General features: G+C 40.8%; 1 protein-coding gene across 2 annotated transcripts in view; it reads right to left on the bottom strand.

Annotated features, from left to right (window-relative positions):
- Positions 1–248: 248 nt before the first annotated feature.
- The window catches only part of AKAP12 (A-kinase anchoring protein 12), a 30,249-nt gene continuing 15,096 nt past the window's right edge, over positions 249–15,401 (bottom strand). For both annotated transcript variants that reach the window (XM_063151278.1, XM_063151279.1), the window contains 3 exons: positions 6,043–9,695; positions 3,402–5,278; positions 249–2,871 (listed from right to left, as the gene is read on the bottom strand). In XM_063151278.1, coding sequence (XP_063007348.1) covers positions 3,404–5,278; positions 6,043–9,695 — 5,528 coding nt within the window. In that variant the 3' untranslated portion in view covers positions 249–2,871; positions 3,402–3,403. The remainder of the gene's footprint in view (positions 2,872–3,401; positions 5,279–6,042; positions 9,696–15,401) is intronic.

Genomic DNA, 15,401 nt, shown 5'->3' with positions numbered 1-15,401 from the left:
TTCTATCTTGAATTTAATTAAAGTATTTCAGTCTTCAGGAGTACTCTATTCTTACTTCTTCTGAAATATGCACATTTTATTGAAACTTAGAGCCAAATCATAGTTTAATTCTGTAATTAGCTTCTGTAATTCACGTCAAAACCTGAATGTGAATTCTCAGGAGCAAATCTAACTGCCTGAAGATGAAGCAACCATCAGAAAACAATTTACACTAAGCAAGGTGAAAAAAAACTCACCACGTACACAAGTTAGAACAAATTTGTAGTTGCATTTTATTTAATCAATGAAATCTACCTTAAAAACACAAAATCAAATTTAGTAACCCAATACATTGGATTAGAGGAAGCTTCAAGCTTTTAAGCACAAGCCAGAAGTCACAGTCTCAAGGAGAGTTTCAGAGGCCAAAGCAATACACTGGAACAAAGTAGTGTCTTTTTGTGGAGACATGCTCCCTGCACCATTAGCGTGGTTTTGGATGCAGCAGGTATTTTTAGCTGTCAGTTATAAAAAGAAGATTTTGTATTTGTTTTATAGTTAGGTTTGTTGCATTGCTTACCTAGGCCCTGGATTAATGGAGAGAACAGGCAAGTTAAAAGCCCTTGCCTGCTCAATTACTACCAACAGACAATTTACATTGTGGTAAAGCTAGCTTTATTTAAATGAGGTTCAGACAAGAAGTAACTTTACATATTATTAACAGCTTTGGAGCTACAAACGTAAGAATCAGGATTACACAGGTCATGCTTTTGTTATTTTGTTTTACCTGCTGCAGTTATTGCAATATGGCTTAAGGTACATAGGTATACAATTTGTACAAATTCAGCCAAGTTTGCACTTGTGAGGTGTTATTAAGAGCATCATTACCTTGCAAGCCAATCTAAATGCGTGGAAACCAACTGAGGTTTTTGGAATCGCCCAAAGCTAAGGGGGAAAGCTGCCACTAACAATGGACAGAGATAGACCGGATTGTTTGAAACCACATTGTTTGGCTTTAAATATTTATATAATTCGCTCTGAGGTAAGGAAATATCTTTTGATGCTTCCACGCAGGCAGCACCAGATGGTGCAATCACACCAGTGCAATCAGTCACATCGCTCGCTGGACGCGCAGCCTCGAGGAGAGGCCAGCACCTGCCGTAACAAGAGCATCTGTACACTAAAGCTGATTTTAAAATAAATTACTATACAGGTATGAGAGTGAGTTATTGTTCAACTTGATGGGCATTGGTTTCACAACGTGTGATTGTAACCTTCACTTTGGAAATCAGAGCTGAAAGTACTGACTTGTACCCCTTATTCGATTTTAACGTAAACAACAAAGGAGAGGACCAATTCCTGCTGGGGACAGACATCCCAGGACTCTCAATCTTGGGGCTTCTAAGCATCTTTATATCACCCTACCCATTCAGGTCTCACCTGCTCTCAATCCAATCCACCTTTCATGAAGCTTTTTAAGACCTCAGGACCCCAAAAATCTCATCAGCTTTTTGAAATTCAAGGCAGAACTCATTACCAAGTCCCTTTTTTCCTCTTTTCTACTCCTGCCTCAGAAGAGACAGAGAATTGTCAGGAGTGGGGAGAATTTCAAAAAATGGTGAGGTGGGAAAACAGTTCAGGCAGGGATTGGGAAAGAAGGAAGTGTGTATGCAGGGAAGATGTTAAGACATTATAGGGCAGGGAAAAGCTTTGCATTGGATGGGGCAGTCACCAGAAATTAGCAGAGCTTGGAATCAGAGAGGTGAGATACAAAGTGGCACCAGAACAAGTGGTGGTGTCTGGAGGGTTCTCAGAAACCAGGGAGGTCAGCAAGTAGAAGTGAGCAGTGGGTCAGGTCAGGGCTCTCCTTTTGTCATTAGAAATATCATAGTTCTACATTAAAATCAGAACTGGGTTTAGGGTATACATATAAATATTCAAAGCAAGACAGCCAAATTTTTGGAGAGATTTTACAGGGGGAAAAACCTGGAACAATAAATAGGAAACTACATGTTATCAATTTCTGCTCCAATAAGTATCAATTTCCTCTCCAGGCTACTCTACAATATTCATTTAAGGGAATGCCTAAACAGTACAGAAGTATCATCGCTCTACATTAAAATCAGAACTGGGTTTAAGACATACATATAAATATTCAATACATTACAGTCCAGTCCTGAGACCTGAAGTCTGGAACAACAGAGGAAGGGTATTTTCCATCTCCTTTCAAAGCTACACTGTAGATATAATTTCTGACTGAATCAGGCCTGCACAAATACAACTGAAAGATGGACAGAGATACCTGAATGGGACTGAAAGGCAGCAAACTTGAGCACCTTGCTCAAACAATTTGTGCGTGATCCAGTTCCTGCTGTTTGACAGACGTATCCAGATGTCTCATGTGTTCTCATCAGCCAGCCCTCCTCTTCCCCCTCACACACAAGCTGAGTAGCACCTACAGCCATTCACAGGTCAGATCAAGGCAGCTAGGAAAGATGTGAGTGGTAAGGGAGACTGCTAAACAAGGGAGGGAGACTCAGGGACAAGTGAAGGGATTCAAGGAGGTTGGACAGTCAGGACACACATTAAATGAGGGCACAGTAATAACCATGGCAAAAATTTTAGTGGTCTGCCCAGTCACTGAGTGGTGCAGCTCCAGTCTTAATGGACTATTTTGGGCAGAGACAAATAACCTTCATGGAACACAGGTATGGATACAGCCAATATTAAAGGCATTGTTTTTTAACAAAAATGGCAAGGCGAGGTCTTCAAAAGAACAGATGTTAACATCCAAGAATAAAGGGTAGTGAATAAAGCTCCTGGTTCTGTGGCAGGATTGTCAGTTGTTCTCTAGGACTGGCATCTCTCCACATGCCACATGGATGCTTAGCACATCTGAAAGAAAGATGACAGTAAAAAAGCTTTAGTAATGACTGCTTACTTTCTCAAGAATACATTATTTCCCCAAGCAGTTCTCAGAGATAAAGGTCTTATGACTTAGTGAAGCAAGGGCAGGACATATCCTAGGGAGAGACCGTACTTGTAATTTCTGATTGAAATTCCTCTGAAGTGTAAAGAGCTTTGTGCGTGAGGCACTCCAGGTTTACCATGGAAGGCAATACTCACATCATCCTTTAGGATTTTAAGAAAAGCTTTGTTAGAGAGTGTGTTTGCACATTAAATTGAATACATTAAGTGTGTCATGTGAGTTCCTACCTAGGAAAACTGAAAAATACATTTACTACCTCCCAGAAATACCACACCAAAATATAGGCCAAGTCCAAGGCCACTGAAGTGAGAGCAGCCCTACAGCAAAATAATTAACAACAAAACAAACAACCACAACACATTAGAAAGGACAGTTTAGAGATCCTCACAACTATCTTAGAAAAAGAAATAAATTACTGGCTAAAAATGCTACTTACATTCAAGGCGTCAGAGCCAATGAGTTCTGACTTTGTCTATCACAAGATGTTCCTTCTTGACAACCGTCATCCTCCCACATTTGTGTTTTCCCATCTTCCACTGGTGGATGATATAGTTGTTCCTCACTTTCTCTGCATGTTTGCTGTCCTGTATGTTGGTCTGAGATTTCCATAATGTACCCAACCTCTTTTTCCCTTAATTTTGGTGTGTGCATGTCTAGGGTGTCTTTGGTTGAATCTTCTGAAGTACTTTGTTCTAGGGTTAATTTCTGAAGTCTCACACTTCCCCTTGAAATTTCTTCAGAGCTTGTCACAACTGTTAAAGAATTCTGACTTTGCCCATCTTTCAGCATCTCAGAAATTAAAGGCATGTCCTTTTTTTCCACAGTTGCATGGATTTCTGCAGACTCAGTTAAGGTAGCAGTTTTCACTATTCCTGTTTGCTTGAGCTCTTGTTCCTTACTCTGTATCTCTTCCTCTTTTACTGGAAGCTGTTGATCTACCTGTGTACTTCCCAGAAGTTCAGGTACAATTATATCTGATGGGCTTTTCCCTATGGACTTAATGCTCTCCTCTGACTCGAGGGCAGCCGACTCTTCTGTTTCTGCAAGTTTGTGGACAGCTGACTGGATGGCATTCAACACAATTTTTGTGCTCTGGGACTCTATGACCACAGACTGAATCACATGCTTCTGAAATTCAGGGTGGCTGGGAGACAGACTGTGACTGGAAGGAATGCCATTGTGTTCAGCCTGCCCTGTGCTCTGGGGCCGCTCTTGCTCCTCTGATACTCCATTCACGGAAGCACAAGTCACTCCAGGCTTGGGTGCCTCCACACCAGCAAGCTCTGCAGTCCCACAGCCTGAACAGTCAGTGTTAGAAACTGGGACCTCCTCAGAAGCCATTTGCTCTGGAGTAGTTGCCAAGTGTACAGTTTTGGCTGTCACGTCTGAGCGTGTCGCAGTTTCTGCCACGACATGCTCTCCACCTGCTGCAGCTGCTAGAGCCACAGGTGTTTTCAGAGCCCCCAAGCCTTCAGCCTGTGGAAAGGCTGAGCCAGAGCCCTCCTCTTGCTGGACAGCAGTTGAACATTCATCGTGTCTCACAGATTCCTGTTTTCCGTATTCAAATACTTCTTTGGCTCCATCCAACAATTGCTCATTTTTCTTATCTTCTTTCTGGAAACCTTGACAGTTCAAGGTTTCTACAAGTTCTTGTCCTTTTCCCACGGTCTCTTCTCCAGCCAAACTGCTGGGTGTTTCACATTTCTTAGGACATTTATCAGTGATAACAGCACTTTCATTTTCAACAATCTCTGGGCATGCTGATGATAAATTAGATACCCCATCTGCTTTAATCTGCACGGGAGCCTCAGCAACGATGGAAGTGCCCTCCAACCGTGTTTCAGATTTGAGCACAGCACCTTCCACTTCATCACTCTTGGAGGGGGTTTCAGCTGTTTTGTCTCTGCATTGTGGCTCTGTGACAGGCACAGAATCTTTTGCTGCAATGTCCCTGTCACACCCATTGCTCATGCTCTGCTCAGCATCTGCAGCTGCTTCTGAGCCAACTGTTTTTGAGGGAAGGGCAGAGGCTTTTCCCTTGCTCTGCAGTAGAACCTCAGGAACGGTGACTTCTGTGCTTTTTACTCCATTGTGCACAGCATCATCTTCCTCTCTCCGGGCAGGTGTCCTGCTAGGAACTCCTTCAGCACAAACTTGTTCTTCTGAGTCAGGAATTCCATCTTGTTTCTCAGTTTTAACAGTGACAACTGCTTCTGTGCACTCTGATCCCTCAGTGAGCGTTCTGCCCTCTCCTTCAAGCTTTTCAGCTGTAAGCCCCAAGGATGAGGTTCCATCCTCTGTCTTGTCCTGAACCTGTGAAGAATTGCAACAGATCTGTGAAAAGGGCTACAAGCAGGGAGTGACCAGCAATGTTCTAGGTGAAAAACCGCAACACCCAAAAGGACAAGTGTTATGGGAAGAGCATACGGTGATGACACAGGGACTAGTACCTCACCAAGGCCCCACCCTGTGTCATTTCTGAGGACATGTAGCTCATTAAACAAAGGGCAACCTAAAATTAACTAAAGGAAGGGACAGCTGGCAGCACTTGAAACAAAGACTAAGCCAGAAGATGAGGAGGTAGGGAAGAAGGTAGGAATGTGCCAGCCACAGCAACTACAGCATTTAAAGCTGGAGATAGTGGTGTTGTTTCCATGTCCTCCCTTTGCAGAGGTACCTCAGCCTCACCTGGATTTCTGCCCACAACTGAAGATACCATCCAATGTGTATGGTGTCACATGGATCACATCTGTATCTCAGGTGTTCATATAGTATCTTCAGTCACTTTGTGCAGTGCAAGAGCCCTAATAACAATCATTTCAGTACCTCTGCATCTATGCACACTATCTCCCACTCCATTATTGCATCCACCTCACTCTGCACACAAGCTGCACTGCCTGCTGCTTCTGGACAGCTGTGTATCTCTCACTGGAAATGAACTTCAGTTGCCTCAGGCTACACAAGGAAGGTTCTTGACAGTAATATACCCATAATCTGGTTCTAAACAAGGCACAGTACCTAACACTTGCTGACTTTTACTTTGACAAATGAACCTTTGTGTTATATGCAATACTTACTGCAGGCTCTCCTTCTGGAGCACATTGATCTCTTGTCTCATCCGGTGTCAACTCTGTAATGGGCAGTTTCTCTTGCTCTGAAGGCTCCTGGTTTGCAAGCAGCTCTTCCTTGGGAGTGATGGCTTTGGTGCTGTGAAACTCTTTGTCATGTGATAAAGTTTCCTCTGTTGTCGTCTGCACTTCATTTACTTCTTTATGGTCTTCTACATATCCTTGACATCCATCTGTGCTTTCTTCCATCACAGAAGGTATTACACTTTTTGCTGAACCTTCAGGTAATACATTCTCTTCAACTCCGTTTTGGCCCTGAATGCTCAGTGCACTTTGCTGGGGCTGGGAGCCATCCTCTCTGTGTTCAAGCACAACGGTTTCCTGGCTGACAACATTCCCATCTTTAGCAGCACCTTTCACTTCTGACTCAGGTCCCTGTACGGTTGTAATTATAGTTTCTGTCACAGCTCTTTCACTAACAGGCTGTGTTACATCTGATTTTACTCTTTCAGCAACTTCATGAAGAACTTTTTGTGTCTGTTTGTCCAATTCTTTCAAATTTTGTTCGGTGGCCTCTACTTCTTGAACTGGTGTAGCTTCCTCTGTAGTATCTGGGGTTTCTAACAACTGTGAAACAGCAGAAACCATCTCAGTTGTCTCCTCAGCAAGGGACACTTCCATGGTTTCTTCAGCACAGGAAGCTTCTGCTGTCTCCAGAGCAGTCACAGCTTCAGAGGTTAGCTCCAGCTCACTTGCTGCGGTGTCATCACTTACATCCTTTCTAGTCTCTGGCACTGTCTCAGCAGCTACCACTGCATCCTCCACAGTAACACCTGGTTCAGCTGTTTTCTGAGTTTCTTTCTCTTCCTCTTCTGTCACCTGCTCAATGCACTCTGTCAGAGCAGCAGATATCCATGATGGTGACCTCTCCTCAATGCTGCTCACTGCCCTTTCTTCTTCCACAGCTACTGCATGTATCAGCCCTTCAGATCTTTGCCCCGTCTTTAGGGTCTCCTTTTCTGCTCTCTCTTCCTCTGAGGTTTGTTCTCTCGTCGCTTCAGCATCTTTCGCTCGTTGAGCTTCCATTTTCTCCTGTTCTGCTGCTTCATATTCAGATAAAGGAACAACAGCTGGAACATCAGAATCTTCCTCAGCTGTTTCTGCCATGTCTTCTCTCGCTTGTTTAAGATGAGCTGGTTCTGGCTTTCCATCTGACTTTTTCTTCCTGCGCCCAGGCATCAGTTTTCTAAATGGAACCCATGATTCATCTTTTCCAGGCTCACCATCCGATGTTGAATGCTCCACAACAGAGTCTTCACTTCTCTCCTCCATTCTGGTTTTGGATCTCCTTCTTGGAGTAACTAACCTTTTAAACGATTCCCATGTTGAAATACCTTCACTTTCAGATGGACTTCCAGCCTGTTCTGGGGAAGAATTCCCTTGTCCTTGGTCACTCTCCTGAGAGCTAGTAAGAACTGCATCTGTCGCTGTTTCCTTGCTCTGTCCAGACTCTTCTACTTTTTGGCTTTCTTCATCAGATGATGATGACTTCCTGGCTCTTTTCTTTGAAGAACCTACACATATAAAAGTTTCCCAGGAGACAGAGGTATCAACTTTTCTTTTGGGCTCTTCTGTAATTTTCTCTGGTTTCTGGTCAATCCCATTTTCTTGTATTTCTCCCTGATTTTCATCAGCAACATTTTCAGTTGCACATACTGCAACATTTTTTGTCTTATCAATTTCTTCTTCTTTATCACTTTCAGAGGGCCTTCTGGCACGTTTCTTGGGAGTCACCATCTTTTTAAATGATGCCCAAGGTGTAACAATTTCTCTTTTTCGCTCCACATCTGTAATTGTGGCATCCTCACTTTCAGTGACCTGCATTCCTTCTGTGGATTTTTCCAAAGAGGGAATTTCATTCATCTCCTCAGGAGAAGAAGCAGAACTCTCCCCCTTTTGTTCCTCTGGGCTATCTGGGGAATCTGATAACTGCTGAATTGGCTCACCCTGTTCCCCTAACTTAGATTCTTCTCTTTTACCTTTTTGCTTCTTTCCAGACAGCTTTTTCAATCCAGTACCTGTAAAGAGTTTCTTCAAAGGGCTACCTTGTAATTTAGTCTTTTCTTGAGAAGACAGGAGTTCTGCTTCATTTGTGATACCTTCTGGAGGCTTCTTTCCAGCTGCCTCTTCAGAAGTTACTTCCATGGTTGTTTCATCTGGTTTGACAGTATCAGTTGTATCTGTGCCAGGTTTTCCCTGCAGTCCTTCATCAGCGGGTTTGACTGACTGTTGATTATCCTCTGTGTCAACGGATTGCTCAGAAGTAGAAGAGAGTAGTAGTTCTTTGCTTTCTTTCTTCTCTGTGGTTCTATCCAGAGCTTCTCCCTGTGCAACATCTTCTGCTGTGGGTGACATTTTTAATTCTGCTTCCTCCATTTTTTCATCTAATGTCTCTTTCCCAAGTAGAGCATTTTTACTTCCTTGTTTTCCTTCAGATTTTCTAAGCTGATCACTAGAAATTTCCATTGCCTCAGACCCTGTTTCACATGTCTCTTCAGAGGCTATTTCAGTTCTGTCATCTCTTTCACACTTTTCCATTGACTCCAGTTTTTCTCCCACAGGTAGGCCTTCTGAGGATGTTGTCACTTTTCCATTCACACTGTCAGTGACAAGAGGTACCACTGACTTTGTTTCTAGTGGTTTCTCTGTCACCTCACCTTCTTTCTCTCCTTCTTCAGTTTTTTCTTCCTCTTTACCAAGATTTTCTGGGACTTCCACCAGTTTCCTTTCTTGATCATCTTTTTTTTCCTCTGCACTTTCTTTTACAGCTGCTGGGTCCTCTTTTTGCCCCTCCTCATCATGCTTGACTACCTCTTTCTTTTCACTTCCTTCTGCTCCTGTGGCTGACAGAGTCTCTTCTGACTCCTGCATTTCACCTTCAGTTTGCTCCTTTTCATGTGCTTCAACAGTTACTGCTGTCACATTTCTCTCTTCATTTTGCTTCTCAGACTCAGGTTTCTCCTCCCTTTCACTGATTTCAGTTGTTAATGTTGTCTCCTCTTTTTCTATCTCCTCTTCTTTCACAGGAGACTGTTGTTCATCTTCTTTAGGCTTCCTAAAACTTTTCTTTTTTCTAAATCCAGTCCATCCTTGAGTAAAAAGTTTTCTTAATGGCGATGCAGTTTCAGTGGCTAAGGCAACTGTCTGAGAACAAGTCTCAGTTGCTTCTGGTATTTTAGGAGATTCTTCTTCTGTTTTTTCGTTTTTCAGTGTATCTTTGGTATTGTCTTCTGCAGAGAGTACATCCTCAGGCACTGCTGTTTCTTCTGAGGCAACTTCTTTTTCATCATCAGCTCCTTCAGGGACCTTTGCTTCCTTTTTCACAGTAAGCAGCTGAACGGGTTCTGATTTTCCTGTCTTTTCCTTCTTCACTGTGAATCTGAACCCAACAAATTTAAAAACCTTTTTAAAACCCAGATCATAAGACTGTGGCTCTGCCACCTGGTCTTCTGCAACTTCTTCCAAAGCTGGCAACTGCTTAATTGATTGAGCATCCTCCTTCTCAGCATCTACACCGTCTGTGGTGCCCGAGTCAGATGGATTTGTCTCCATAGTTTCAGTGTCTTCCTTCACAGTTACACTGGAATGTTCTGTTTGTCCAACTGTTTAAACAACAAAAAAACCCCAGTTAATTTCCTTCTAAATTTAATGTTATAATATACCTTTATATATTTTTTCATTATTACTAATTTTCATAAACATACACGTTCTATTATTATCTGCGTATCTTTTCTATATGCTAGTAGTACATTTTTAAGAATTTGTTTCTGTTCTATCCCTATTATAATTATTTTCCTTCTTCACATCATTCTACAATTCTTTCCACAGTTTATTTGCAAATACACCTTTCAAGCTTATATTCTCTATTCTATAGCCTGATTTTGCAGTTCTTTTTGTGTGGCTTGTGGGTTATTTACTTTAAGGCAAACTTAGGTGAAAAAAAAAAAAATTATCATAGACAATACCGAATAATATATACAATTATTCCTGAAGCAAAGCTCATTAAATAATTCCATGCAGACAGACACATCTGAGGAAACCCAACGAACAAAAAAAAACCTGCAAACAAACAAAGCAAAACAAAACTCAAAAGAAGCCTGTTGACCTAAAACGATGACAAAAAAAGAAAGCTAATTTTACAGCTCTGTCCCAAAAGCATAGTAAGATGTGAAAACACCCATGGGAAATCACCTGTTTTTCTGAAAACTCTTAACCCCTACAAAACACATAACAATATATTGCTTTGAAGATCACGAATCTTTGGAATTCTTCTATACAATATATGTATGTATTCAATACATACACACCATCACCATCTACAGCAATTCCATGCTGTTTAGAATTAATAAAGTTGTTACTATGCAAGAAGGTAAAATCCCCCACTGCTCACAGGTCTGTTTGCATTGTCTTTTCTTTGAGGACGGTTTGCATTTTTTGTTCAGGTCACTGGCAACCCCCCTCTCTCAGCCTTGCCAGGATAATTTAAGTATTATTTCTCCTCTGGCCAACTCAAGTTCAGAGACTGGCATTGTAAATTACATCTATGGCATATTCAAGACACCAAAAGATTCTCGGGCTTGGATGCTGCTAGGATTTCAGTTTAACATTCTCCTTGATCCTAGATTTTGTGCAACAGGCAAAAGTGCAAGGGCACGAAGGAACATACTCTTCTCTCTGACCAAACCTGTTAGAATGCCAATAGGGAAAAATAAAATTATTTTAAAATGTTAAATGTTGAACAGCAACACTCTAAAAGAAGACATGGTCCCTTTCTTTTAAGCTGTACATGTGCTACTTCAATGTTCAGAAGCAGGAGGAGACAGCTTTACAAAGCATGGGATCATCAACTTCCCGAAATGATTTGGTTTTTATTTGAACCACCTTGAAGCTGTCTCTGACTGTGCAGCTGGCCTTACTTTGCTGGAACACCTGATCCCCACAAGTCCCTCAATGCCTCTTGCTCTGCCCGCTTCTCCCTTTTTCAAGGGCTGCTTCTTCAGAAGCACACAGACAATGCAGTCCAGGTAAGGCTGCAACTTACTACACAACAGGCAAAACAATCTACAAGGATAATGGCTTCTAACTGCTATGGAGAGGGCAAATTATGTTTCACTATCAGCAGCCTACTGGTTGTTGTTTCCAAGTCAACATAAGCAAAGCTTTTTGTTTTTCCTTTATCTAACAGTGCAATTTTATTTACCTCAATTGTTAACTCCTAATTCAATTAAAAGCCTGATCTCTGCTAACATGCTAACTCGCCAAACATTTCAGACCAGAGAAGTTTGAACTGAGCCGTTTGTGAGGGCGAAGGGCAAGACAAAACAGACATTTTGAAGAAGCTGCCAGAATTTTTTAGTCTATTGTTAATATACCTCTTGCGAACATCCGTACAATCCACAAGCAAAATAACTCCTATCAATCAAACACTTTTGTTTATTTCAAACACATTTTGCTTATTTAGTTTTATTTTGAGTCTATACAATGATAAAGTCAAGGAACCACTCTTGTATCTGTGTTCATTTATTCTTAGGTCTGGAAATAAAGCCCTTGTCATTTCCATAAAATAATGTAAGTTAACAGAAAACTGTCAAAGGCTTAATGGGAATTCATGAAGTTAGAGGCACTTCTTCAGAGATTATCTTCAAAACATCACATATTTTGTAATTACTTGGTAACAGGTACTTTAATTTATTCTTAAGCTTGTTTACACTAAAAATTATTCTTTTGGCTTAACCAGCTATGAAGCTAAATGCTGATCATTTAACATTGAATAAAAATTTTCACATGAGCAAGGCCTCTTAGCATCTCTGCTGGAAACAAGGTCCATAGAATCTTTTTGCTTGTCCCAGCCCTGCATTAATGCAACATGTTTATTCTCAGACCATGAAAATCTCCATCTGACATGAGTTAGATAAAGGTAGACTGAAACACAGGGCTGAGAGCAAGTGGGGAATTCTGGGTCTAAGCAGGAAGGACCAGAAGTGCAGGGAAGGGAATGGAGAAGTCAGGAGGGCACTTGGGACTGCTGAGCAGCCAGAGACATGGACTTCTATGGGCTCACCTTTCCTCTTGCAAACACTCCCTGGGAATGCATGTCCTTCAAACATTGAAAACCCTGAGGTTTCAAAAAATTGTAAAAAGGTGACATTTCTTTTTTTTATTTATTCATAATTTTTTCCTAATTCCCCTAAGAAAACATCCATTTGGAAGTTTCCTTCCAAATTTCCTTCCAATTCTGTCCCAAACCAGAACAGGTGTTTAGTGTAAATTCAGTGTTTAAAATGAGTTTCAGGTATTACAGATAAATGGAATTACTGTAAGAGTGGAATGATAAAGAATATGAATGAACGAGGCATTTCATTTCCAAAGAAAGATAAGATGTAAAATCAGTATAATAAAGGCGTCTCTTCATATTTAAGATAAGTATTCAAAGGGTTTTTGCTTATTTTGTTTATAAAATGAGGCGTTTATAACACCCAAAGATAAAGACCATGTCTCTGTAAAATGCTTTGCAGGTGAAAAGAGCAGCGACTATTACAAAATCTGCAGGTATGGGCATGCATTACAATAGCAAATGCAATCATAAACACAGAGAACACCGAGTTTAGAGGCAGTGATAAGCTCTCAGAATTGTTAAGCCAAGCTGACAACAATTAGGTCTTCCTTGTCAGTCCACTCAGCAGACATGCTACCTTGCAATACTTCACTAAACACAGTGCAAAAGGAAAAACTAACAGAAATATTGACTGACTGAACACACTTACTAATACCAGTCTGGAAATCACAGCTATGCCACAACACACCACACTTAAAGGTAAAAAACCCTCCCTCACGGTGCACAGATGATATACTTAAGAGACCTTGCCCGAGCACTACTCCTTCAATTCCATCAAAGGATTCAACCTGTCCAGAAGGTATTTCATCCCCAAGATAACATTCCAGTGTCAGCTGTTAAGTGACCTGCTGCTGCTGCACCCCGTCTCTACTTTGTCTCCTCTAACATTTTAAAATCCTGGAAGATTCTTTAAAACTGAATTTCTGATGCCCTTCCTCAGCGTTTGAGGAAAGAGGTGCCATTCAGGAAATTTGCCTGCATGTTGCCAGCAGGCTGCCACTGCTGTGTGACAAAGCTCCAGTGCCACAAATATCCAAGCTGTCGCAACGTAAACACCTGGAACTTTGTATTTAGCAGTTGTATTCTACAGTCACGTTTTTATTAATGATACTTCAGTGCCCAAACACTGTGAGGGCAATTCTGAATGCAGAAAGGTTGGGAAGTTACTTACACAAGGCATTGCTGGTCAGAGTTCTGTAGCATGTCACTACCACAGGTATTCTGGCAAGACAACCAGCACTTTCTGAATTAATTCAGTGGTTTTGAAAGCACCTTTAAGAAACACCAGACAGGTTCATCCAAACAGCTACCAGAAAACAAAACAAAACAAATAAAGTAAAATACTGATATGAATAACATTTCCTTAGGTTTCTCCTGAGCAGGGCTATACTTTACTAGCTATGTGCTAGCCAAGGAATAGAATACAACAAAAACATACCTAGAGAAGGTGATAAAGTTCAGAGGTGATATCATAAAATTGATACACTTAGCTATTTAAAATCCACTGTGGCCAAGGACCAACACTGAAATTCTATTTTAACTGCTTACATACCAGTTAACTTTTCAAATATTTTTAATTGAATCAAGGTGCTGCTCGTGTTTTAGTAACTGCAACTTTTATTCTCAAAGAAGCTTTCAAAACTGACAGTCCTGAGGACTCAAAGGTGCTTCATATCACAATTTCATAGGTATTTAGTCCACTGTAAGAATTTATTTCTATTTTATTAGGTCCATGCTGATCAGTTGTTGGAAAATTAGTATTTTCAGAGTGACTGAACTCCTGTTTCATCCCATTAAAAATAAAATGAGTAATTAAACTCTTCTTTTTGTAGACTGACAGACACAGTCGGCAGAGCAACTTCACTGCTCCCAGCTCTCATCTCTCTCCAGAAGTGAAAATGTGTTTCTCCCCTGGTAGCTGCCAAAGAGTTAAAAAAAACCACGGTGACTGCAAGAGTTAAATCTCCAGCACTTCGTGGGCTCGAAGTCAACCATGTCAACATCTGGAGTTGGTTGACTTTTCCCCCTAAGGATTTGCAGCACGGCGCTGGATTTTTTCCATGAATTCCCTGCATTCTCAATCTCTCAGATGGATGTGACACACACCCAGCGCCCACCTTGCAAACTCCTCTGGCCACTGCAGGGCTCCAGAGGACTTTGTGCTGTTTCCATTTATTCAGTGTTCAGGGCCAAACCGTGCTGCTGTCACACACACAACTCTCTCGCTAGGTTTGCACGAGCAAAAGCAAATGCTGCAGCCCTGAGCAACTTGCCTTCCTTGTGTCTAGTTTTGCTACAAACACAACTCGTAAAAAAGCCACAAACAAACCACCAGCTACTGCTCTAAAACTCATATGATGCAAATAGAAGGCTGTTAAAAAAATCTGAACCAAGCCTGTATTTGTCAAATGCAGCTTTCTCTTAACTGCACAATTCTTCCAATTATCATCAGAAACACTAATGATAATATAAAAAAGGACAAAAATTGATACAAGTAATTAAAAAACAAGAGACAGCCTGAAATTACAATATCTGTGAAAAACCTACCCCGAACAGATTTATCTAGAATAAAGTAGCTATTTGGAATTATTTGTGAAATTGAGCACTTTAACATTAAAAAAAAAAAAAAAGAAAAAAAAAAAAAAAAAAAGAAGAGAGAGAGAGAGAAAAAGAAAACTAATCAGTGCATTTACATTTCCACTGCAGAGTGTACAAACTGGGCACTATACCACAAATTCTGATTATTTTAATCACATGTTTCAGAAGGTTGAGTTTAATAAATCAAACACACTACTCATTTCACAGTAACAAAATAACACAGAAATATGATTATGTTTTATCCTTCTAATGATTCAATTTTTTTAAACTGCAATTGTGACATTGCTGCTTCTTAACAATGTATTTTTCACAAATTCTTCCTTCCTTTGCCTGCCACACACCATATTTAATTCCACTTCAATGTACAAACAATTCTTCTATAGAAAGCACATACTACGTCCTTCTCCCTTCTATTCACTCAATTTTCCAAGGACTGACTTGTCATGTTCATTGCAGGGAACAAGTTCTTTCAGATTAATTAAATAACGAGGGAGGATTTACAGAGATTTCTGCATGCTAAATCTCAACTGCATATCCATGCAATTCATGAGCTTTTCAACCATGTTATTTCAAAGCTTTTGAAACAAGTATTATT

This window comes from Melospiza melodia, chromosome 3 (assembly GCF_035770615.1).
Source record: "Melospiza melodia melodia isolate bMelMel2 chromosome 3, bMelMel2.pri, whole genome shotgun sequence".
Taxonomy (NCBI): Eukaryota; Metazoa; Chordata; class Aves; order Passeriformes; family Passerellidae; genus Melospiza; species Melospiza melodia.
This window is presented reverse-complemented; position numbering and strand designations above follow the sequence as displayed.